The sequence below is a fragment of the Chiloscyllium plagiosum genome, chromosome 5 (assembly GCF_004010195.1).
Source record: "Chiloscyllium plagiosum isolate BGI_BamShark_2017 chromosome 5, ASM401019v2, whole genome shotgun sequence".
NCBI lineage: Eukaryota > Metazoa > Chordata > Chondrichthyes > Orectolobiformes > Hemiscylliidae > Chiloscyllium > Chiloscyllium plagiosum.
This window is the reverse complement of record NC_057714.1, coordinates 72,878,845-72,905,993: the sequence shown is the minus strand read 5'-3', so window position 1 is coordinate 72,905,993 and position 27,149 is coordinate 72,878,845. Positions and strand designations below refer to the sequence as shown.

Genomic DNA, 27,149 nt, shown 5'->3' with positions numbered 1-27,149 from the left:
TGTGGATGCTTCTTTGGTGGGACCTCAAAAGTACAAAAACTGGTTGCTGCAAGTTGTCCAACGCTCTGAAGCGTACAAGGTTGCAGAGATTACTATTGCTCGGTAAACCATGAACTTTGTCTTGTTCTTGAGATCCTGAACCTTTTTTCTTCTTTCGTCATTCAAAGGCTGAACTTGCGAACTACCATAAGAACATGATTAGGCTGTTCGGCCCCTTGAATCTGCTTTAATTGAGAACAAACTCCCAAGATATTGAAAAGTCCACATGTTTCAGGATTGCACCAATGGTCTTAAGGATTTTCTTGGGAGGAGTGGATTCTACTGAGCACACACTTAGTGTCATCTCCTTAATGAAGTTGTATTGATTTTAGTTCTGGTTTGTTTTTGAAAGTAGAAATAACCTTCAATAAGATTTTTTTTGTTGGATGTGGATGTCACTGACTGGGTTGGCATTTATTGCCTGACCATTGATACCCTCGAGAAGATGGTGAACTGCTGCAATCCATGTGTTGTGGTCAACCCACAATGATGTTATAGAAGGAATTCCATGAATTGGAGGAATGCTGGTGGATATGAAAGAAATGTGGTAGATGAAAATCAACATGCAAAAGTGTGAAACATATATCCTGGTAGGCGGAATGAAAAGATTAATACAAGCCAAGTGCAATAACTTTACAGCAAGAACCTGATAACAGGTTAGATTGAAAACACATGTAATAAAATACATGCAATCCAGAGCGCCACTTCAACCTCTGGAAGGCAGGTTCAAAGACATGTACATGCTGTGATTGAGTCTTTCTGAATGGAGGTTCAGCTGCTTTCCTGCCTTCCCTCTGAAGTTAAGAGCGAGAAGGCTTTCGGCCATCCTTCTTTCCCAAAGGCCAGCTGAGTGCCTCATTCCACAATTGCTGGTATCGAATCAGCAAATGGCAGGCAACCTATCATCTGGGAAGGTTACTGGTGACCTTCAGAGGGTCCCTTTATTCTTGGGCATTCTGTGCCTGATTGAGGGATTTAGCATTGTGGCAGGAGGCCCTGTGGTGATTGTGATGTCAACATCCCGAGCCTTGTGGCTGACTGTCTCTCAACTCTTTTTCTGCGCCCCCTCTCCTTCCTTCCCTGAGAAGCTATTTCACCTTACTTAATTGAATCTGGATGACCCATCACTGATCATCTGTGCAAGCTTCCAATAATGCAGCCAATATTTCTTAGCTGTTTAGTGTGGTGCTGGAAAATCATAGCAGATCAGACAGCATCCGAGGAGCAGGCGAATTGACGTTTCAGGCTCTGCCCTTTGTCAGGAATAAGGGTGAAGGGTGTATCCATGGAATATCGATACTCCTGCTCAGATGCTGCCTGACCTGCTGAGCTTTTCCAGCACCACACTTTTTTTAGATTCTGATCTCTAGTATCTGCAGTCCTCACTTTTGTTTTGCCTTTTTTTCCTAATATTTCTCAGCTCCCAAGCTCTTATCAACTCATAATCTCTGAAGCAAGATTTCTACCCACTGAGGATCTTAACTCAGTGGGAGGTCAGGAGTGCATTGAAGTAATAATCTTCTATTAAAAGGTGATGTGGGTTCCCACTAGTTCTTCAAATGGTGAGTTGCTGCTGCTTGCTCCCCCACCCAACCCAACAAAGCTAAATCCTGCCCATTGTGTGTGAGGCCAGATAGTTTTACTAAATTTTTCTGAAGCACTAATTCAACTCCAACTGGAGAATTGTGTCCAATTCTAGGCACAATATGTCAGGAAGGACGTGAAGATACTTGGGGCACACAGAAGAAATGCAATAGAATTGTTGCAGAGATGAGAAAAGCTGAGTCTTTTGTTCTTAGACTTGGAAAAGCTGAGTCTTTTGTTCTTAGGGCAGAAAAGGCTACGAGGGCATTTTAATCAAATCTGAAAATCAGAGTTCACTGAGAGAAATTGCTTCCAATGGCCACATGATCAATAACCAGAGGTGAACAGATTGAAGGTGATTGACAAAAACAAACCTGACCAAACATGAGGGTAAACAGCTTTTTTAAAATGCGGGGAATGGTTAGGATTTGGAATGCATTGCCTGACCATCTAATGAAAACAGATGCACCACAATTAATCAAAAGGGAATTGGATAAAGCACTTGGAGAAAATAATTTCAGATATGTGGCAGTAGTAGAGGAGTGAGCACATGGCTGAATAGACCTTTCAAGACTGCCAGAGTAAACTTGAGGGGCTGAATATATCCTTTTTGTGCTATGCTAATCTGTGATTCTGTGAAGGCAAATACTTGGGTAAACAATTTGGTTTGATTTGGATAGTTGGCAGTTTTACTGTTGTGTGATTTTCATTTTTTTTAAAAAAAAAAGCCTGTTGCATCTGATACTGCATTTTGGTTCAAATTAATCATGTTCAGACTTGCTGCCTCATCAGTCTGAATTAACTTTGTCTTCCTTCTTCATCTTTGTATATCTACCTTTAGAGCTGACAAAAATAATTGTTTTTAGAAAAGGCTGTCTTCTTTGTATCTGATCCCTGCCCAAAATATTCTGTTTTAAATTCTACCTATCAAACTTCTTCGAACCTCAATTATCCTAAAGATTTTTGGATGGCATTTCTCTTCTAATTCCAATAAAGAACCTACATTCTTTTCAGCCATTTCTATTTTTACCATAACAGTTAAACAGTTTATTTGTCTGGTATCACTTAAGACATCTAATCCTAATTAATGTTCATATCATTAGACTTCACCGGTATTGTTTTCTGAAATCACTTTTGTACTTCAGCTGCATTTTTTTTAAAGCGAGAGAATGAATACAAGAGAAAGATTGAACCCTGCTTCCTCTAAAGTTACTCAGTATATTTTGGAAAGCTCTTAAATTCTGGCTTAATTCATGGTCAGTATTGCAGTTTCTGATAGTTGTTTCACCGCCACTAAGGTCCTGTCTTACCTAGTTCAGAAATTTCATTCTTGAATATTTGTCTAAACCTCTAATAGACATTGAAACAGAATCACTGTTTCCCATTGTTTTTTATTAAAACTAATAATTGTGATTAGCACCTTTGCTGACAAAGCAGGTCTACCAGTACTGTAATCAATTAATTATTTTGAGTCTTTTTCCCATTTAGCATCTCATGAATCTGTCTTTTGGGAAATTGCACAACCTCTTACACAATAGTGGCTACAGTTCAAAGATGCTTTGTCTGTAGGCTTTGAAAAGTGCTATATACAGTAAATTAACATCTTTTTCTTCTACTTCAGGAAAGTATATACTTGTTTATATTTTCATTTATTCATATTCTTGGCTGATTCTCTGAACTCAAATACTCCCCTAAATGTTTTCTATTCTGGGAGAAACATTCCCTTTTAATACTAATCACTCCTCTCTCAAAACTGTAGGGTCTAGTTCTAGGCCCCAGCTGTTGCAACCTATTGTTTGCACCATTCATGGTCCTGAAAATTTTTAAGGCATCCTGGCTTGTATTTGTATTCTTTTGGCTTTTGCTTAACTCAGCTGCACTAGAGGCTTGATCTCACTTTGGTTATTGACAACATCTCTACCTCTCCATGGTGTTAGTGGCATCTGAGAGCAAGTATTAGGATTGTCCTTTAGATCTTTATATTTTGCTACTGGGATTGCACCGCAAACCCCTTGCATACTCTGATGTAGATGGTCCTTAATCTCTGAACTGTATTTTCTAGAGCATTTACGAGGTGATCCATGCATCTCTCCAAGCTGTCATTTAAAGTGTGTAACAAAATCTATATTCTCCCTCCTGATCTGCTCTAAATCATAAACCATCCATAGTATCAACTTGGCAAGTCACTTAGTCTGTTTTGTGTATAAATACGATTTATTTTCCCAAGTTATTGAAGATTTCTTCTGGCCAATGTATTGTTTGTTGATATATCTACGTTTTGAGCAGTTATTTATTTAACAGGTACAGACTTTGAAACTATTTCAATTCCTTTGGAAATCCACCCATTACTTTTCAAAGTTATGCATCTTTCCTGACGCATTGTTCAGGAATACAGTTAAATTCTGTAAATGCAATTGCCCATTCTGATCCTCCTATAGAAAGGTAACAGCTGTTGATGTTTGTAAAATGATGAACATTTGCTTCCAGGCAATTATGATTTGTTTTCAGTGACATTGCTTCAGTTACAGCTATTGTGTGGGCCCCTGTGGATTTCAATACTTTCCATGGCTTAAGTACTGTAGTCTCATCCCAGAGCTCCTTAGCATGTGGTGTTTGCCTTCTAACTGCTGCTAAACCCTAAACACTTCCAGTATTCTCAAATGTTCCTTTCTTCCTCTACCTTTCCAATAGTTCTCCCACTCTTTCGCCCATCACCTTCCACCATAACTCTAAACATCAGCAACACCTTGTAGTAGCAACACGTGTATTCCAGCCTAGAGTAAATCAACAGGTAAGACTAATTATAAGAATACAATTCACTAAAAGAATAAAAGGATAAAACTGAAGATTCTGTATTCAAGCTTTGACACAATATAGCCATTAAAGAGGCTGCCGAATGACATGGATTGGGACCTGAATCTTGAGGGGTACAGAACATTTAAGAAAACTTGGAGTGCTGTGTTTGTTTGTGAAGGTATTAGAGAAGGTAAAAAGAAGAATGGTTCAGGAAACCAGGATTTAGAAATTGTTTGGTTAGAGTTGAGGAATGGTAAAGGTAGGAAGTTGGTGGGAGTGGTGCGCATGACTCCTAAACTAAACACACCGTAGGATGGAGCAAAATGAAGAGAAAATGATAACTGATCAGAAATGCACGGCAATATCCATTGGAGATTTAATCCACATATGAACTGGAAATGTCAGGTAGGTACAGTCCCCACCCTACTCTCAGCCCTCTTGGGTGCCCCCACATTCCTGATGAAGGGCTTATGCTGAAAATGTCGAATCCCCTGCTCCTCAGATGCTGCCTGAGCTGCTGTGCTTTTCCAGTGCCACACGATTTGCCTATGATCTCCAGCATCTATAGCCCTCACTTTCTCCTGGTGCAAGGAAGGTCCCACTAAATTTTAAGATAGTTTATGTAACTCCCTTACTCAAAAAGGAGGAAGAAAGAAACCAGGAAACTCGGACATTTAGCTTAACATCAGTCATTGGGGAAAAGATTAGGACCTGTTATTAAATAAAGTTATAGCAGGCCACTTTGATAGGTTCAAGGTAATCTGACTAAGTCAACATGACTTACGTGGAAAGGAAAATAATATTTAACCAATCTCGGAGTTATTTGTGGAAATAGCTCCTATTGGTGGACAAAGGGGAACCTATGGTAGTAGTACACTAGATTTCCTGGCAACAAAGACTGTTGCAGAAATTTAAATATCATGGTATAGGGTGTATTGTACTGACATTAATAAAAGATTAGTTAGCTAACAGGAAGCAGAATTTAGACACCAGTGTGTCATTATCAGTTTGGCAAGAGATAATGAGTGGCATGCCACAGGGATTGGTGATGGGATCTCAACAATTTTTATATATAAATAATTTGCACTTGGCTGAAATGTTAGAAAGTATTGTTGCCAAATTTGCTGATTACACAAAGCTAGGAAGTTGTGAAGAGGGCATAAGTACACTACAGAGTGTTGACTGGGCAAAGGTCTGACATAATGTGCAAAAATGTGAAACTGTTTATTTTCATAGGAGAGTTATAAGACAAAAAATGATGGTGACCCACATAAGGAGATATTAGGTCAGATGACCAAATGTTTGGTCAAAGTGGTAGGTTAAAAATGTACCTTAATGAACAGAAGAGGTGGAGAAACGAAATTCCAGAGCTTGGAGCCTGGCCAACCGAAGGCATGACCATGATAAAGATTTTGATGACCTACGGTTTATGTAAGGGTAGAATTGGGAGGCCGGCAAGAAATCCATCGGAATAGTTAAATCAAGAGGAAGTGAAAGCTGGGCTGAGGGGGGGTCAGCAACAGATCAGCTGAAATAGGGACAAAGTTGTTTGCTTGTGAGCTGGAAAGAGATGATCAGTGGGAGGGATAGACAATAGGTGCAGGAGTAGGCCATTCTGCCCTTCGAGCCTGCACCACCATTCAATATGATCATGGCTGATCATCCTCAATCAGTATTCTGTTCCTGCCTTATCTCCATAACCCTTGATTCCACTATCCTTGAGAGCTCTATCCAACTCTTTCTTAAATGAATCCAGAGACTGGGCCTCCACTGCCCTCTGGGGCAGAGCATTCCATACAGCCACCACACTCTGGGTGAAGAAGTTTCTCCTCATTTCTGTCCTAAATGATCTACCCCGTATTTTTAAGTTGTGTCCTCTGGTTCGTCACTCGCCCATCAGCGGAAACATGTTTCCTGCCTCCAGATTGTCCAATCCTTTAATAATCTTATATGTCTCAATCAGATCCCCTCTGTCTTCTACACTCAAGGGTACACAAGCCCAGTTGCTCCAGTCTTTCAGTGTGAGGTAATCCCGCCATTCCACGAATTGACCTCGTGAACCTACGCTGCACTCCCTCAATAGCCAGAATGTCTTTCCTCAAATTTGGAGACCAGAACTGCACGCAGTACACCAGGTGTGGTCTCACCAGGGCCCTGTACAGCTACAGAAGAACCTCTTTGCTTCTATACTCAATCTCTCTTGTTCTGAAGGCCAGCGTGCTATTAGCCTTCTTCACTACCTGCTGTACCTGCATGCTTACCTTCATTGACTGGTGTGCAAGAACACCCATATCTCTCTGGACTGCCCCTTTACCTAAATTGATTCCATTTAGGTAGTAATCTGCCTTCCTGTTCTTGCCACCAAAGTGGATAACCATACATTTATCCACATTAAACTGCATCTGCCATGCATCTGACCACTCACCTAACTTGTCCAGGTCACCCTGTAATCTCCTAACCTCCTCATCACATTTCACCCTGCCACCCAGCTTAGTATCATCAGCAAATTTGCTAATGTTATTGCTAATACCATCTTCTATATCATTAACATATATTGTAAAAAGCTACGGTCCCAGTACTGATCCCTGCGGTACCCCGCTGGTCACCGTCTGCCATTCCAAAAGGGAGCCGTTTATCACTACTCTTTGTTTCCTATCAGCCAACCAACTTTCAATCCAAGTTAGTACTTTGCCCCCAATACCAAGCGCCCTAATTTTGCTCACTAACCTCCTATGTGGGTCTTTATCAAAAGCTTTCTGAAAGTCCAGGTACACTACATCTACTTGATCTCCCTCGTCCATCTTCAGAGTTACATCCTCAAAAAAATCCAGAAGATTAGTCAAGCATGATTTCCCCTTCATAAATCCCTTCCCATAAATGAGGCCAGGAGATTATCTCATAATCAAATTCAACGTCAAGGCTGCAAACTAACTGGTCTAATTTCAAACTGCTGCTCAAGAAAATGGAGCCACTGACAATAATCCCATCCATCCAGACAACAGCAGAAAATGGGTGGTGATAGCAAATTGTGAGAGAGGGACAACACCTGAAAAGAGAGGTGTTCAAACTTTGGCTAAATGGGTGCCACAAATGTATTTTAGGTGATGAATAGTTTAGTGGGAACAGGGATCGAGGTAATAGCAGGTGGGTCTCATGGACAAGGTGAGCTCAGAATGCTCATGAGAGAAAATGGCAAAAGGCAAGGAGGGACATTAAAGGAAGTTTGATCAGGCAGTTTAGTGGAAGGGGGAACTCAGGTTGTACCTTGGTGACAAGGAAATCTATGAGCACTTCTCATTTTTTTGGAGATTAGGCAAGAGGAGGTTTAGGATTATAATCTGTAGTATTGAGCTGTGTTGTCAAAGATTTCTGATGTTATTGAAATCACACAAGCATAGGTGAAACTGTCCTTACAAAGTCTGGAGTTTCCAGTTCTCATCCCTTATCCAGGAAATGATCCAAGTTAACTTTGCTTTTTGGCGACAGGTAGAAATCAAAAGGTGTCACCCTACATCTGTAATTAAAGTCATCCATCTCTTATTTCCTTTAACTCCCAGAGTTCTGTTTCATTGTGAACAAATGATATGTTTTTCTTTAGATTATGGACAAGATGTGTCAACAATATTGTATCCTGTTTTCAACAATACAAACTAATGTAACCAAGTCACAAATATCTTGAGGGGAACTGTTAATTTTAGCCCAAACTGACATGTCCTATCCTCAAATTTAGTAATGCATTTTGTTTTTTTTTTGGTATAAAGCAATATGCTAACCAGCAAGTTCAACCAGTCAACTTATGGCGCAGTGAAATAATTTGTCAGGGCGAAGGCAGTTTCCGACTCTGAATTCTACAGTGCATATTATAGGGACCACTTCTCGAGGAACAGAAGTAGTCTCAATTGCAACACAAACTCTATCATTCCTTCATGATTCATTTTCTACAAGTATATTGGTTCCACGTTAAAAACTCCCAATAATTTTTTTATCAGCAGAAAGCAACAATGTTGTTACTATTAATTACCTACAATAGCCTTCAATTGCATTAAATTGAAGTTCGCTAAATTAAACTGTTAGTTAAAATTGTCTTTTGTGATATATAATACACTGCTTTGAATCTCAGCTGCTAATTAAAAAATATTTTTGTATAGCTCTGTCCTTGTAGCTCTCAAATCTATTAGGATGCTTGAACTAAGAGAAAAATAACTGACCCATCACACATCTTTACCACTACCTTTTAACTTGGCTAAAACTAAAGGCACATTTTACCAGTCACCGGCCTTTGGGGTTGGAGCCCTCAAATCCTATTTATTGTTTTTGCTTTGGAACCTTTGTGCCTATGATGCAATGAGCTATCTTTTACTTTTTTTTTCTACTTGATAACCTATTAATATCTCTCATAGCAGATAGTTTCTTCATATTAAAATATATTGGTGCTATAATGATCGATCTGTACAAATATCTGGTCATTACCTTGGAAGTGTTGTACAGTAAATTTTTGAAAATCGTTTTGTATTTAACAATTGTTAAAGGATAACTTTACCACAGTATGAAGAAAAATGAATGGTGATATTTGATACACTTATGAGCAAGAAGTTCCTCTCACCAGAAGGGTTCAAAATTAATATGGAAGAAGTCTTAGATAGACTTGGTACTTAAAGGTTTCAAGTTATTAGGTCAGGATGAGATACACTGAAGGAGTTTGAGTAGCATGAATGTAGAAATTGTGGGGGCACTAACCATAATCTTTGCCTTCGTTGGACTCAGGGACATGCTGGAACACTGCTGAATTAGAAACATTACAGCCTTATTCAAGAAAGGTTTTAAGGGTAAACCGAACAATTTACAGGCCCATATATTTAACTTCGATGATAGGAATGCATCTAGAAACAATTATTTGGCAAAGAATTAGCATTCACATTGAAAAGGTGGGTCGTTTAGGAAGAGTCAGCATGGATTTCTGAAGTGGAAATAATGCTTATCTAGCTTGCTGACGTTCTATGAAGAGCTAACAGGCATCTGCTTAGCACTAGCAAATCTCACTGCAAGAATACTGGTACCCCTCCAGCTCAGGTGCAACCCGTGTCCTTGGCTTTACTAATAAGGGCATAGAGTACAAGAGCAAGGAGGTGATGTTGAACTGGTATATGACACTTGTTAGAGCTCATCTGGAGTATTATGTACAGTTATGGACATTACATAAAGATATGAATGCATTGGTCAGTGTGGAGAAGCAATTTACATGATTATTCCAGAAATGCGAAACTTCAGTTATGGGAATAGATCGAGAAAGTTGTAACTGCTCTCCTTTTGAGAGGAGATTTGATAGAGGTTTTTGAAATCATGAGTAGGTTGGAAATCAGAGCAGCTGTTCCAAGTCATAAATGAAACTAGAACAAGAGGGCATAGCTTTAAAGTGCTGTGCAAATGAAGCAAGGATGGTGTGAGAAAAACATTTTTCACACAGTGAATAGTTAGAATGTGAAAGACATGGCTCAGATATGATGGGGTTCAAATGAAGAATTCAAGAAGGTATTGAATGATTATTTGGATAGAAACTTTATGTAAGGGCATGGGGGCAAAAGAGGAGATTGACATGAGGTAATGATACTCGCTTGAAGAACCTGTGCGGGTATGATGGGCTAAATGTCCGCCTCCTGCACTACAATGATTTTTTTGACTGTGATGTTATGTTAGCACACTTAAAATCAGTCTAATTAATTATTTGTCACAATATATTATCTTGCAGAGTAATGGCGGTACCTGCAACAGTTATTTACTTCACTTGTTATGACCAGTTACGGGCCTTTTTGAAATACAAGCTAGAATATGATGGTGCCTACATTCCATTGATAGCTGGAGCTTTAGCTCGAGGTATGTTTTTTTTTATTGACTGTGAATGCTACTGAACTGTTTTTAGTCTTTATCATTATTCTACTTAAGATAAAAGGAAATGAATGGTGTAAGTCTGATTCTAACATCAATTTTGGTGTCAGTGTTATCTAATAAATCAGCTAATAGTTGGACAACTTCAGCTGGACAAAGTAACATTATGTATTTTCACACCAAGTCTGATATTTGAGTGCTTAACTCATAACTGATTCATCCACGTGCCAGAATTTTCTTGTCTAGTCGTGCATTATTTATGTATTACATTTTTTCTCAAATAAAAAAGTCATGAAGTAGGATTCTACACTCAATACTCAGTTAATATTGCCATTCCTACCAAACTTGTATCTGAGACCTGAAGGTGGAGTCAGGTTTTGTTATTCGGGAAACCGAGCAGAACGAGTGAGTATGCGGAAACAGGCTGTTAATTTATGTGGTGGTCTGGAGAAACTCAGCAGATGTGAAAGCATTTGTACAAAGAGGAACAGAATTAACATTTCAAGTCCAACACCTTTGAACATCACCATGTCAGGTGATGAAATTAAAGTTCAGTAACAAAAGTCTGGCCTCAAAATCTACTCTAATGTTGACCATGTCACCATTGTCGATTGTTATTAAAAACTCACCTGGTTCACTAGGCCCTATGGGGAAGGAAATTTGTCTACCCTGCCTGCTTTGGTCTACATAAGACACCCGATCCAAAACAATGTGGTTGACTCTTAACTGTCCTCTGAAATGGCATGACTAGCCACTCAACCCAGGCACAGTGGTTAGCACTGCTGCCTCACAGCACCAGGGACTCTGGTTCAATTCCAGCCTTGGGCAACTGTCTGTGTGGTGTTTGCACATTCTCCCTGTGCCTGTGTGGGTTTCCTCCGGGTGCTCCGGTTTCCCCCCTCAGTCCAAAGATGTGCAGGTTAGGTGAATTGGCCATGCTAAGTTGCCCATAGTGTTCAGGGATGTGTAGATTCAGTGCATTAGTCAAGGGTAAATGTAGAGGAATGGGTTTGAGTGGGATACTCTTTGGCAGGTCGGTGTAGACTTGAGTCGAAGGGCCTGTTTCCACGCTGTCGGGATTCTAATTCTTAAAAAACACAGTTAAACAGCAACAATTAATCAGGAATTAAACCACTGAAATTGGTCTAGACACCAGAAACAACAATGGCAAACCCAACCCTGTCAACTTTGTAAAGTCACCCATAACACTGATGGGATTGTGCCAAAATTGGAAGAGTTGTCCCACTAACTGTGTGAGGCTGTTGCTTGATTAATATTACTCAAGGAATTGTAGCTTAGAGACCACTATTACTATATCACAAGCTGGTGTTTTGCAACTGAGGTAATGATAGAGTGGCATGTAGTCAGGAGGGAGTTGCCATGGGAGTTCTCAATACTGACTCCAGACTCCATGGAGTTTCAGGGCCTCAGATTAAAAATACAGAGGGGTGGGAAAAAACACTCCTGATTGTCACCTACTCATGCTCACTCCCTTTGGCAGATTAACCAGGATTTCTCCAACTTCACTTGGAAGAAGCAATGAGGGTGGTAAGGCTGCACAATGTACTCTGGGTGGAGGACTTCAGTATCCATCAGCAGTGGCTCAACAGTACCATATAACATCGATCTGAGTCCTAAAAGCCACAGCTGATTGGTCAGTGGCAGATAGTAAAGGAGCTAATGAGAGGAAAATGTACTCCTACCTCATCTTTACCCATTTACCTAATTGCAAATGCATCCATCCATGACTGTATCTGTCAGAGGTTCTGGTTTTCAATTTAGCTCTTAACTGTTCAAAATCTTTCAACAAAACCTCCTTTCTAGTCCTATCAATGTTGTTGGTTTCCTCTATAGCCCTGGGGTGTTTTTAACCCTGACACCGTGGAGAGAACACAGCTTTCGGGACTTGCGTTCACAAATCGAGAGAACTGTATCTATCCATCTATTATACGGTCCTCATCACTGTTGTATTCCCATTTCCTCCCTGCATTTGAATGACTTCCTGTACCACAGTACCATGGTCAGTTTACAGTCTCCACTCTCCTCCAAGCTGCTTAAAAAACCTTGTAACTGTTTGACAGTTAAAGGGACTGAGGCTCCACCACTGACCCTAGATCCGCATACCAGCTTTACCTATGGCCACGGATCAAATTTGAACTACCTAAGCTAAAGAGTATATGCATCACCTGGAGGAGTGTCCAGGTGACTTTCCCCTCCCTAATTCAGCACAATGTCTGCAGCTCCCACAGCTTCACGTAATGTGTTCCATCTGTCAGTCCACTGATAGTTACAATTTAGCCTGTAGTAATTAGGTATTTTGTCAGACTGTTATAGGCTGCAAATATAAGTTGTACTATAGACAGCTTTAAATTAATTCATGGGGTTAGTGCCTGGGAGGGGGATACATAGGTTTACAAAGCAAAATGATATCATGGCAATGGAGAGCAGTTTTTTTGAGAATGAAACCCAGAGTTGGAAAGAAACTGGTAGGGTAATGAAGCAAAAGAAAATAGCAGCACGTAGAGTCAAGGGGGAATAGGCAAAATTAAATGTTTCTATTTAAATGCACATAGTTTTCAGAACAAAATAACTGAATTAATTGCATAAAGAGAGGTTAATGAGCTTATCTTATATCTGTTACAGAGCTGTGGTTGCAAGAAGATTGAAGATATATTACTTTTTGAAAGGACAGATAGGAATGGAAGGGTAGTGATGTAGCTTTGTTAGTAAGAGATGGATAAGTATGATCACAAGAAAGAGGATAATGTAGAATCAATGGATGAAGGTGAGAAACAACAAGGGGAAGAAGTCACCAATCTGAATGGACAATAGGCCTCTAACAGTGTATGTTCTGTAGGACAGAGAACAAATCAGAAGATAAGGCATATTTTTAAAAACAAGGTAGTACATGGGGGACTTTAATCATAATATAGATCAGCCAAATCAAAGTATCAAAGGTAGCGATGAGTAAGAATCAAAGTATTCGGAGCTCTTTCATATAACAATATGTTGTGGATCCAACTAGGGATCTGAAAACCCTCAATGAGGCTGGTTTAATAAATGATTTCCAAGTAAGTGCTCCCCTAGGGAATAATGTCCATAAAATGATAGAATTCAAATGATTCGATTTGAGAAACTTGGATCAGAAACAACATTGCTAAACCTAAATAAAGGTAATTATGTAGGGATGAGGGATGAGTTGGCTCAAGTAGACTGGGAAGGAAGTTTAGTAAAAAAGATGATTGAGGAACAATGCCAAACATGTAAGAAAACACTTCACGATTCACAGCAAAAGTATGTGCCATTAAGGCAGAAGGAGTCTAAGGGGATAAGCTGGAGTGTTCAGGGAAGTATCAAACTGAAAAATAAAAACACATATAGTGTGACAAAGATTAGTGGTTAAACCAGTAGATTAATAAAATTTTAAAGCCAACAAGGAATCATTCAAAAGAAATGAGTGAAAACTGGCAATAATATAAAACAGTAACAGCTCTTTTATTTAGGCCCTCAGTGAACTTAAGCCCCTTAGAGAACAAGCCTGGGAAATGAATAATGTCAGAGGAGTTGAGTAAATATTTGCACAAGTCTTCCTAGTAGAGGACACTTAAAGTATTCCAAAAATACTAAATATTCGGGGGGACAGGGTGGGTCGGGAATGGGGGGTGGGGGGGGGGGGGGCGCAATGGAGAGGCAATAAACACAATAACTATTATTAGAAATAAAGTACTAGGGAAACTAATAGGCCTAAAAGTTGATAAGTCCCTTGGATCGTGTCAACTGCATCTTAGGAATGTAAAAGTTATAGCCCACAGAGATGGTGGATGAACTTGTAGGAAGAGCAATAATGTTCCATGAATAATTATGTTCAGGAAAGGTCTGAGAGAACCGGAAACTGTATATATAATATGCTGACTGAAAAAGGGAGAGAGACAAAAATAAATAAGTAACTGAGCCAGGTAGCCTCACAGAGCCAAAGTCCTACAGCATGGAAACAGACCCTTTGGTCCAACCAATCCATGCGAAACGTAATCCCAAACTGAAGTAGTCCCACCTGCCTGCTTCTGGCCCATGTCACTCCAAACCTTTCTTATTCATGTACTTATCCAAATAAATATTGTAATTGTACCCACATCCACCACTTCCTCAAGAAGTTCATTCCACATGTGAACTACCCTCTGTGTGTAAAAACAGCATTTGCCACTTTTTGTTTTAAGTCTCCCACCTCTCACCTTAAAAATGTGGCCCTTGTCTTGAAATACCCCATCCTAGGGAAAAGACAACTACTGTTAACCCTATCTATACCTCATTATTTTATAAACTTCTGTGAGGTCATCTTTCAACCTCCTACACTCCAGTGTTGGAATCCGTTATAAAGGATGAAGTAGCGGATCATGTAGAAATGCATAATTTATTTTGAGCAGAGTCAGCATCGATTCATTCAGAAATTATTCCTAATAAATTTACTACAGCTCTTTGAGGAAGTAACAAACAAGATAGATAAAGGGGAACAGGACCAAAGGGTCTGTTTTTTTTTACATTACATTACATTACATTACAGTGTGGAAACAGGCCCTTTGGCCCAACAAGTCCACACCGACCCGCCGAAGCGCAACCCACCCATACCCCTACATTTACCCCTTACCTAACACTACGGGCAATTTAGCATGGCCAATTCACCTGACCTGCATATCTTTGGGTTGTGGGAGGAAACCGGAGCACCCGGAGAAAACCCACGCAGACACGGGGAGAACGTGCAAACTCCACACAGTCAGTCGCCTGAGGCGGGAATTGAACCCGGGTCTCCGGCGCTGTGAGGCAGCAGTGCTAACTACTGTGCCACCGTGCCGCCCATGGTTTCCGTGCTGTACCTCTCTGACTGTAGGTAGATATAACATGGTGTTAGAGTTAGTATATTAACGTGGATAGAGAATTGGCTAACTAATAAATGACAAAGTCAAAAGAACTGCAGGAGCTGGAAATCTGAAACAAAAACAGAAATTATTGGAAAAGTTCAGCAGGTCTGGCAGCCTATGTGGTGGGAAGGCAGAGTTTATATTTCAAGTCCAGTGACCCTTCTCCAGAACAGATGACCAAGTTGGAATAAAGAGGGTATTGTCAGTTTAGCAACCTGTGACTAGTGGAATGTCACCGGAATAAGTGTTGGGACCACAATTATTTGTAATATCTTTAATGACTTGGATGAGGAAAGTGAATGTTTACAGTTAACACAAGTAGGTGCAAAGACAAGTAGACAGGATGACATGAGTGGACAGAGGGATACAGACTGTTTAAGTTAGTGTGGTAAACATTTGGCAAATGGAATATAATGTGAGAAAATGTGAGATTATGCACTTTGGCAGAATGGGTAAAAGAGCTGAAAGCTGTGGCACATATGGATTCACAGCTCCTTGTGCATGAATAACAAAAAGCTAGCACACAAGGATGGCATGGTGGTTTAGGGGTTAGCACTGCTGCCTCACAGCGCCAGGGACCCGGGTTTGATTCCAGTCTTAGGTGACTGTGCACCTCTGGGTACTCTAGTTTCCTCCCACAGCCCAAAGATATATAGGTTAGGTGAATTGGCCACGCTAAATTGCCCATAGTGCTCAGGGATGTGTTCAGGTACATTTGTCGGGGTAGATTTAGAGTAATAAGGTAGGAGAATTGGTCTGGATGGGTTACTGTTTGGTGGATCGGTGTGGTATTGTTGGGCCAAATGGCCTGTTTCCGTGCTGTAGGATTCGATGATTCTATGGAGTTCAACCGGCAATAGTGAGGGCAAATGGGAATGAGGCCTGTACAAGGCACTAGTCAGACAACAGCTGGAATACTGTGAGTAGCTTTGCTTCCCTTGTCTGAGAGTCAGTCCAGAGAAGGTTGAGTCAGGCTCTGGAGGATTTTCTTATGAGGAGAGGTTGAGTGGTTGGGCTTGTACTCCTTGAAGTTCCGAAGAATGGGAAGAGACCTTTATTGAAACATACAAGATCTGTAGGGAGTTTTACCAGGTAGTTGGGAAGAGATTGTTTCCCCTTATGGGAGAATCTTGGTCCAAAAAGCATAATCTCTGATAAAGCATTGCCCATTTAAGACAGATTAACATTTGTTGAGTATAGTCGCATTTTGGAATTGTTAACTGCACAAGGTTGTGAAGGCTGATTCTTTAAGTATAATGAGACAGACAGATTTTTAATCCGTTTTGGAATTAGGAGTTGAGATAGGGCAGAAAAGTGGCAGAACAGACTTGCTGGATTGAATAGCCTATTTCTTCTTCTTCTTATGACCTTGGAATGTAACCTAGCTTGATAAGGATACTTGTTAAATAATTAACAATTAACTTGTTTTAATGTGTTCTGTTGCTGTTGATTTTAACAAAATTATGCATTTTGTGTACGTCACCTAGCTTAAATGCTGCTCAATTAACTAAGTTACAAAAGGATGATTTCTTGGAAATATTATATTCTTGGCTTATCCTTGTATGCTTTCATATTCTCATGGGCAATGTCTAGAACGTTGTTTGCACAGCAGTTCTACAAATGATTAATGTTAGAATTAGAGATATGAGGATTTCACTAATTGGACATCAGACCAAGAAAACTCCACAGGGTGGCAGGCATTGGCAAAGTTTGGTCATTGTAAAGTTCATAGATTAAATTTTAATTATAGTGCTGGATCTCAGATGATTAGACAAATCTCCTATTTGGTAAGTCATCAGAGACCACACAGACAAAGAAAATGCACATCAGGGAAATTCTGCAACAAGGAGCTACATGGGAATTGTTTCAGAAACAACAACTTCTGATGCTCCTGAGGAGTCACCATGAAAGTGAATTAGAATTGGTTACTTTGGATAGTTCCACTGTACTTTTCTGCCTAATTACCCAATAGATTTTGGTCTGTTTAAAATTTTGTCTAGTATCCAAGTAATTGAGTCACCTCTGACACCATCATCACTCTATACAAGTTTGTGGAATATGGTTATCACCAAAATAGTCACTTAGCAGAACCGCCTTATGTCAGTTCACAATCATCTCAATGTCTAGGTTTCCCCAGAATTGCATTTGTCTAATCACTACGTTATATCCCAGTACATTGTATGGGAAGCTCTGGCTCTACCTGTACTGCTGTCATAGCTCTTTACATTCTATCTGTGCTACTGAATGAAACTTGACCATCTCACCTTATGTTTGATTTTTTTTTTCCAATCTGCTTCCATTTCTTTAGCAACCAAAATAGGGGTACTTTATCAGAAGTCTCGTGAAACAATTAGGGAATTTGTTTAACCACCCCATTTGGACTTGATCTCTGTTTCAATTGGGGACCATCTCAAAAAGAGGGGTTTCTGAATCATTTAACCATGACAGATTGAAGGTTATTTGTCCTAACTGATGCATCAAAAGCATCTGTTGCATTTACAAAGTATATACTTCAGCTTGACATAAAATATCGTGGTATAAGTCTAGGGCTGTTTCTTTGGAGTGTCGGAGGCTGATGGGTGACCTTATAGAGGTTTATAAAATCATGAGGCTGCCAGAGGAAGTGGTGGAGGCTAGTACAATTGCAACATTTAAAAGGCATTTGGATGGGTATATGAATAGGAAGGGTTTGGAGGGACATGGGCCGGGTGCTGGCAGGTTGGGACTAGATCGGGTTGGAATATCTGATCGGCATGAATGGGTTGGACCGAAGGGTCTGTTTCCGTGCTGTACATCTCTATGATTCTATATTGAAACATTTAAAGTTTCAATTTGATTTTGCTGTAAAATCAGGTGCTTTTAATATTTTTTATCTATATCTACTTCAGTAGGAAATTACATTTTTTTAATAGTGCTGTTTCTGACACGTGCTACATTCCTATTAGATGTAATATTTTATGGTTACATTCTATCCCATTATTTGCACATTCATTTCTTTAATTCAACTGTATCCCCCAGTGTTAAAACCAACGTACATATATACTTAAATCAATTCTATATACTTATATAGGAATGCTACCTAATATCTGACAATTTGTATGTAAAGTAGTAGTACTGCCTAACTCCAATTAACACAAAAACCAGGGTGGAGACAGTAAAATAATAGTAATTGTCTTATAATCAGTGGTTTCAAATCTCTCTAAAACAGCTGCCCTGTGGTCCTTTGGGATTATGACAACTTTGCCTTTTTAATACTCCTGATTTTATATAATATAATGATTGTATTTTCCTAATCTTTGTGCTTACTTGTGTTTCAGTGGGTGCAGTAACTGTCATAAGTCCCTTGGAGCTAATCAGAACAAAAAGCCAGTCTCGTAAGCTGACGTATAGAGAACTGGGTAGTGTTGTTAAGATCGCAGTAGCACAAGATGGATGGCTTTCTCTCTGGAGGGGCTGGGGACCCACAGTGCTCAGAGATGTGCCATTCTCAGGTTAGTCTAATGAAAGCCATTTGCGACTACCAACTGCTCCAAGAATTAATGCTTCTGGTAAAATCTGTTATAAAGTAGTTGATTGGAAATTTGCCTTAAAAGTAATTCAGCAATTTTCTCATCTAAACCAAGTTTGGTTAAAGAATTAAATCTCTTTCCTTATGTTGTAGCTATGTTTTTTGTGCTCTTGCCATTGACTTACAACAGTCTACCCCCCCTTTTTCCTGTTCCAAACTTTCAGAAACGCATTAGAGAATTTTGATGTCTGCTCCTCCGGCCGTTTTCTTCTTTCGCTTGTTCTATAATCTTTATCTGAAAGCACTTCACCTTTAAAAGGTGTTGGCTGCCTTAGTTTTTGACTCTTCCTATCCCAGTGGGTACACATTCATTTGATAGCGTGGGCTTGCTGGCTGCATGCACAAATTATTACCAGGTACCATGCCCATTGCAAGAGCGAAGAGAGGCTGTACAAGTTCAGTTTGTTTGATTTAGAGCAGAGAAGGTTGAGAGGGTACCACATTGAAGTGCATGGACAGGCTGGATGGAAGGCAGTTGTTCTCCCTATTTGAAGGGTCAGTAATAGGGCACAAATTTAAGATGAAAGGCAGGAGGTTTAGAGGGGATTTAAGGAAAACATTTTTCACCTGGGGTAGAGGGAATCTGGAATGTACTGTCTGGAAAGGAGTTGAGGTGGGTAACCTCACAACCTTTGCAAAGTACTTACACGAGCACTTGAAATGTCCTAGCATTCTCGGCTGTAGGCCAAGTGCTGAAAAGTGGAAGTAGTGTAGATTTCTTGTAGCTTTTGTTGGTGCAGCCTTGCTATGCTGAAGGGCCTCTTCTGTACCGTGTGATTAACATAGAAACAAGAAACAGAATTTGGCCATTCGGCCCTTTGGGTCTGTCCTGCCATTTGGTAAAATCATAGCTCATCCTTTACTTCAATGCCATAGTCTAATTCTTTCCCTATTCCTATTAATGCCTTTAAAGACGAGAAAATGCATTTCTTGAATCTATTTCTTATACTTCTGTGTCTATGTTGTATCGTCCTGATTCTCACCATGCCCTCTTGCACTCATTGATTTCTTAGCCCCACTCCTTGCAATGACGTACGTTAGCAATGAAACCATGGAGGAGATGAAATAATGCCTTCTGGCTGACCAAAAAGACATTTTAATAAAGGTAGTGCTTGGGGGAAGGCATGATCAGAGTATAACATTTCTGCAACTGAAATTTGAGGTTTCCTAAACTTTCATAGCTTTGAATATGCAGATTATAATTATCATTTTGTCATAATATATGAAAAACCAAGCCTTTGCATTTAGAGATTTGATCCCTCACAGACAATTGCATTCAGCTAGAATAACAATAGCAATTACAGTAAGGTCCCACAAACAAATTTAAATAAATGTTCAAAAATCTATTATGCTGATATTGGTTGAGAAATAAATGTTGACTAAGTCACTAAGAAAGTTTGGCTTTTTGAAGCCAAAAAAATCAGCATAATCCATGCTGGTTGATTTATTTTGGCTACTATTTAAACACAAAGGGTCTAATACAGTAAAAGATATTGCCTTTGACTTTGTTATGGTATTTGAGTTTAAGTATTAAATTACTTAGACCTGTAATTGCCTTGATTAATTAGAATCTTATCTAAAAAATAGTACATTCAGATGTGGGAGAAATAAATTGTTTTCATTTAAAAAACATTTTTTTCAATCCTATTAGTAATCTTTTTTGTCTTTTGATAAAAAGAAATAAAACAGCAGGAAATTGACTGTGTCCTTTAAGTAATTGTAATGGCAGGACTGATGTAAGAAGAGAGACTGGAGAGGTTAATATTTACTGGTGTTTAGAAGAATGAAGGAAAATCAAATTAAAACCCTGGAAAATCAAATTAAAACCTGTAAAATCCTAACGGGACTAGAGGGTAAATGCAGAAAGGGGAGTCCATAACCTGAGGTCACAGTCTAACATTATGGGTTATGCCTGTGAAATTCTCTGCTAGAGACTATAGTTGAGGTCAAAACATTGAATTTTCAAGGAGTTAGATATGGCAGTAAGGGCTAAAGTGGTCAAGGGATATGGGAAGAAAGCCAGAACAGGGTACTGAATTGGAAGATGAGACTTGATTTTGAATGGCAGTACAGGCCTGAAAGGACAAATGGCCTACTCCTCCTATTTTTTGTGCTTCTATATTTGTAACAAAAACCTTTGTATTGAGTACCAAAACAACTTTAATCTTTCAAATTAATTTGTTTAAATTATTGCTGTAGAAATGGATATTCCTTTCTGTTGCAAGAAATATAAATGGTAAACAAAGGCAAATTACAATTGGAACAAACATAATCAACCATCCACAAACCTCCTTAATTAAGGATAATGGGTATGAATTCTGGTTATTGAGGGGAAAGTGATTTTCTTTCCTGAGGGACTGTTTTACTGCTATTTGGTAGCATGACTTTGTACAATGTAAGAAAGAGTTGGGATGAGAAAAGTCGTTTATCAAGCTTGATGCTTCCACATCCATTTTTTGCAATCTATCCCATCAATTTACTCTATTAAGAATATTTGTTAATTTTTTTTCACCAATAAAGTAACCAAATAGAAGTTGAAAGTGTTCATACGTCCTCACAATCATTCTGGGCCTGGTTGCTTCCATCATACTCCACCTTTTCTGTTATACATGCGACACACAGGCACGTATGTACATGACACACACATGATGTACCTCTCCCAAAATCTTAAGAAGCAGTGGATTTAGATGAGCATTTCCTCACAGATAACATGGATATGTGGAGGGATGTTTGATAAATTGTGATATAACAGACATAGGATGCCTTTCATGTAAACTAAATACACTACTTGGATTAAGTATTATTAATCATTCCTGTATCTGAACCATCTCTCAGATCCACAAACCAGCATTTATGTGTATCCAAAACTTGGGTAAAGGTAATGAGGCACACGATTGAACAGAGGACTTCTATTATTTTGTTCTATCTTAGTTGCACGGGGATATGTACTATTACACAATCCTTTTGTCTTTGCTAGGTGGTGATATTTATACAGCTATTCATGCCCTTAGACCACTACTCGACAGACAAGTTTATTTAATTTTGAATGTATTTAGTATTAATTATAGTCAGCCATTTAAATTTAATTACAGTAACTTTTTTGCTATTCTTAATATGGATAATAAAGAGCTTGATTTTCTTCGACCTTTTGACGTAAAGTTAATTTGAGATTTGGTTGTTCACTAATGTAGGAGCATGCTACGGATTTATTGTGAACAGTGTGCAATCTTTAAATTGACTTGTATGAAGTAGAGGGACAATGGTATCTGGGGAGGTAATGAAGTTGTATTCCAGTCACTTTGCTAATAGTCTAGAGGCTGAGGCTAAAGCTCTATGGACATAAATTTGATCCCACCATTGCAAATAATTAAATTTGAGTTTGATTCATAAATCTGGATTTAAAATGCTGGTCTAGTGATGACAATGGAAGCCATTGACAATTGCCATAAAATTCCATCTAGTCCACTAATATCTTGGAGAAGGAATATCTATTATCCTCACCTGGTCGGCCAACTCATTGAGTATAGAAGTTGGGAGGTCATGTTGCAGCTATACAGGACATTGGTTAGGCCACTAACGGAATACTGCATGCAATTCTGGTCTCTCTACTATAGAATGATGTTGTGAGACTTGAAAGAGTTCAGAAAAGATTTATAAGCATGTTGCCAAGTTTGGAGGGTTTCGGGTATAGGGAGAAGCTGAATAGGTTGGAGCTATTTTCCCTGGAGCAGCTGAGGCTAATGGGTGACCTAATAGAAATTTATAAAATCATGAGGGGCATGGATAGGGTGAATAGCAAAGGTCTTTTTGACAGGGTGGGAGAGTTCAAAACTAGAGGGCACAAGTTGAGAGGGGAAAAGATTTAAAAGGGACCAAAGAAGCAACCTTTTCACACAGAGGGTAATACATGTATGGAATGAGCTGCCAGAGGAAGTGGTGGAGGCTGGTACAATGACAACATTTTAAAAACATCTGGAGTGGCAAATGAATAGGAAGGGTTTAAGAGCAATATGGGCCACATGCTGGCAAATGGGACTAGATTAGGTTAGAATATCTGGTTGGAATGGATGAGTTGGGCAAGAGGTCTGTTTCATGTTGTACATCTCTGATTCTAGATTCACAGCAACTTAGTTGAGCCATAAATGCCCTCTGAAATAGTCTAGTAACCTACTCAGTTCCACCTCATCACTACAAAGTCTGATAAAAGATATGAAACCAGACTGAGCAGTCAGCATTGACCAAAGAACTGGAATTAATGGTGATGCACACAACCCTTTTGATCCTGTAAAGTTCTCCATGCTAGCATTTGAGGACTTGTGAGAAATTGGGAGAGCTATCCCACTGTCCGATTAAGTAATAACCTGACTGGCATTCACACTGAATTTAGCTTAAAATTAATATCTAGCCATCCCCAAGTATGTCCTGTCTCAGCAGCAGGAAAGACCTATCAGAGGTAATGTCACAGTGGCATACAGTTGGGAGGGTCTCGCCACAATATTGACTGCAGTAGCCACAAAAAATCAGGGTTACGAGTCAGTCATGGACAGGAAAGTCTAACTTTCTCTTTTTTTCCTTCTTTTGCAATAAATTGTCTTGAATTAAAATTAATGGCAACATCCCTTAATCCTGTATTGATGGATCTCAGTTAGACTTGTTATATACCGTATGGTCCAGGTAGTCCATGCAATGAGCTATACACAATATGGTGGCAGTGTTTTTGGCACATTTCATTCGTCAGGTATGATCTCGCACTTGAGGTTACTTTGGAAAGAAGAGTACATTCTTTTTATTTTTCTTTCTGTGCAGAATCTCACTTCTGTTCTGTGCCTTGCCTCTAATTGCTCTAACTTTGATTTAGCTACAGTATCACTCGAGGCCTACTAATTAAATCCATTTTCAATCTGGTCTTTTATTATTTTATCAGGAGAAAGTGCACTTGATTTCTAATTGAGACAAATGACAGCATTGCTTGTGTTTGCTGAGGTGCTTATTATAAGTTACTAGATCAGTAATGCAGTGTAAGAATGAAATGTTGGCCATTTACAAATGTAACTGCACAATGTTTTCATTTCTCCTTGGCAATTAAATTATATTGAGCAGATGCTTGAAAAGAAAACGGTTGCTGAATCAAAAATAACTGATGGATTTCCACATTAGTCTGCGTGCACTTTGTTGGGTGTATGATTGGTTTGTAACGAGAAGGTGTGTTGCCTGGAAATGGTGAGCTTTGCAATAGTTTTAATACAACTGTGTCCCCCCACAGCAATTTACTGGTTTAATTATGAGCTGATGAAGAGCCAGTTATGCAAGAAATACAATAAGAATGAACCTACATTAACGATCAGTTTTTCCTCAGGAGCAACATCAGGCGCAGTAAGTCTGATTCCAGTTATGTAAATATTAAGTGAAGGGTACAATTGGTCATTTTAGATGACCAGTTGAAACCAAATGTTTTTCTCCACAAATCTGTACTAACAAAGTCTTTGTAATTATTTACAATTCAACATTTTAAAGGTCATGATTTTCTTGCAATGTGGTTAATATTAAATTTGCTCTTTACACAAATATTTATTATATACAAATTTAAAATAATAAATAACTATAACAAAATATAACATCCTATAAAACATTTTCCATGCCCATTAATACTCAGAGAATTATCAGTTTAATTTTGTATTGAAATACTTAAGAGTTTTGGTATTTTCTTTTAGCATGTTGTTCTTGAAATTTGAAAACCTGAGATATCCTGAAAGGATGTTTATGGAAAATGTCAATCTGAATACTGAAGTTGTTTGAGAGGTTGTCCATAGTATCATTACTTGATCATAATTGTTCCATTTTATCTATGGAAATCTACTGTGGCATTACCGTATTTCAGCACAATCTTTTTCAATCTCTTGTGTAAATGTTTCAGAATTGTATATCTTTCATCCCAAAATCCTTTTTTCTGCTTTTCTGTGACTTCTGAGAATGAATTAATGTGTTTAATGATAGGCACCAGGAATATGTGAACATTGGCTTGCTTGTGTACCATAACCGCTGTAATCCCTAATGTCACACCTCACTGGGATATTACACCGGAAATAAAGTTTTGCTATTCCTGGCATCATTGCAAAAGTTAGAAGATTTATCAATGTTCACACAGTTCCCCAATTTGCCTGTCTGTTAGAAATTCTAAAAGAAAGCATGGACCAGGTTTTTGTACTTAACAAGAATTATTATTTATTACAAATGAAGATTCTAGCTACAGGTAAACAATTTTAACAATTAACATACATCTCTATTCATTAAAATTGCTCACTGCCTTATAAAACTTGCCCCTGCACACTCCATTCAGAAACATTCAGACAGAAAGACCTTGGTGTTGTGGGTGGAGTGGAAAAACTGGAAGGAAGTTCATTGGACCACTTTCCACAGCGTTCACTGAATTAATCTTGCAGCTTGTCAGAACACTGCTATTCATGAGTCTGTCTTCTCTATATATTTTTGCCTTATTGTAGGAGGCACAGAATCACTGGTTCACAAAATTACAAAGTCTCTCAGTAAATGGTTGAAAGCCCCAGTTTACAGCAACTGATAAAGAAAAACAACTGGGCTTTCTTCAGGATTTAGATTTTTGTTTAGTGCAGAGAGCGAGAGAAAGAGACATCACCTTCTTTCAAAGGTTCCCCACCATATCATTCACAGCCATGTGTATTTATTTTTGGTTACTTATTTATTTTTGGTTACTTGGGTTAGTTGTTGGCAGGCAGAAAGCTTTTGTCATCGACAACTGGTTACCACTCCACAGACCAATCAGCTATTCATGGTTGGCCAAATCTTTCTTTGTACACCCCTAGTGCAAGTTTGTCTGTTATTAACCTTTTCTAGCAGCAGTATAAAGGCAACTTGCAATAAGTGTTAGTAACCTGACTTTAAAAAGTGCAGCAATCCATTGCACAATAATTCGCTTTCAAAACTTCATTTTCCATTTCAGTCCACAGCAAAAATACAAAAAAAAAGTAAGTGCTCTTTTTATAAATAGCAAAACATCTTTTTACACCCTTCATCTAGTATTTCTGCTGAAATTGCTGATTTGAAGTTTGAGATTCCGAACCAGGATGTGTAAAATTGCACTGTATCTTATAGATATGGTCTCATCATTCATAAGCACAACATTTAAGACCAGTGGCCTAGATTCTCCCATTTTAATGGCAGCAAAATTATCACCATTTAGGCATCATTTCAGTTGTGAAGCTAGTGTATAAATAAAGACGTTGCTGTCCGTAAAATGTTTGCTTCAAATTTGCTGCTAAACCCACTCAATGCACAAAATAAAAAAACTTGATGAATGAAGTCTAAATTGGTTTTTAATGTCTTCCAATTCATAATTATTGCTGAGTAACCCCTCTAGCCTGTAAAATTAGTTTATATATTAGGGAATTTGGCATTCCACATCAGGGTAAAGATTTTCCATAACATCATAATAATTAACTTTAATATGATAGCTTCCTTCGTCACATTTGTGTGACCCATCTTTTTATTGCATTGTAAAACGATAGGAAATGAAGGACAATGAGGGCATTTTACTTTCTGGTTTGCTGTCTGAAAATGCTTCATGACAGTTTGCTTGGTGACGTCATTACAGGATGATAAAGATTTTCTATAGATAGCACCAGAATCTGATTCAAGATTTGTGATCCCAGCTGATGTTATAATTGGAGAACTCCAATTCTAGACTGAAGTCTAACTTGCTGGATCGTTTTTCTTGTATTTAAGAACATAGCCTTTAATTGAAAACAGGCAAGCAATACTACAGATCATGTTTTAATAATAAAACAGGTTTATTATCCAAAAACCAGATAAAAATGAATAAACCAAGCGATTTACATATGAGTCCATTTGAAAGATTTCAAATACAATAAAAGTGCAATATGCCATTTATCTCAATACTGTACCTTTTACTGTATTCAAACACTACAGTTAAATCCTTTCTCTAACTCAATTATTGGTTTTACCGAATTGATTCTTTCAACTTTCAATCTTGAAAGTTTGATAGTCTTCTCGTCCTCCAATAGACATATAATTGAGCTTAGACTTTCTCAGCTTTGAATGACCCCTTTGGGGTTCAAACAAATGCTTCTTGTCTGGAGTTTTAAAACTAAAATCTTTATGCTGCGATAACCATTTTCCTAACTTTTCAAAACCATCTCCTTTGTCTAGAAGAAACTTGCATATAAGCAACTTCAAGTAGATATTCTGTGAACTGAATCTAAAATCTTTATAAACTGTGGGTGGTTCTCTTGAGCACAAAAACTCCAGATTCTTCTAATTGAAAGCAAGTTCGTGCTCTTCAATATTTTACTGTCTGCTAGTAAAACTCTCCC

The 27,149-nt window shown here is 38.7% G+C and overlaps 1 protein-coding gene across 4 annotated transcripts in view; it reads left to right on the top strand.

Moving 5' to 3' along the window:
• The window catches only part of slc25a40 (solute carrier family 25 member 40), a 71,591-nt gene that overhangs the window by 29,835 nt on the left and 14,607 nt on the right, over window positions 1-27,149 (top strand). For 3 of the 4 annotated variants that reach the window (XM_043690344.1, XM_043690343.1, XM_043690345.1), the window contains exons 6-8: window positions 10,166-10,290; window positions 18,533-18,706; window positions 24,047-24,156. In XM_043690344.1, the coding sequence (XP_043546279.1) occupies window positions 10,166-10,290; window positions 18,533-18,706; window positions 24,047-24,156 (409 nt within the window). The remainder of the gene's footprint in view (window positions 1-10,165; window positions 10,291-18,532; window positions 18,707-24,046; window positions 24,157-27,149) is intronic. The other variant, XM_043690346.1, reaches the window with a different exon arrangement.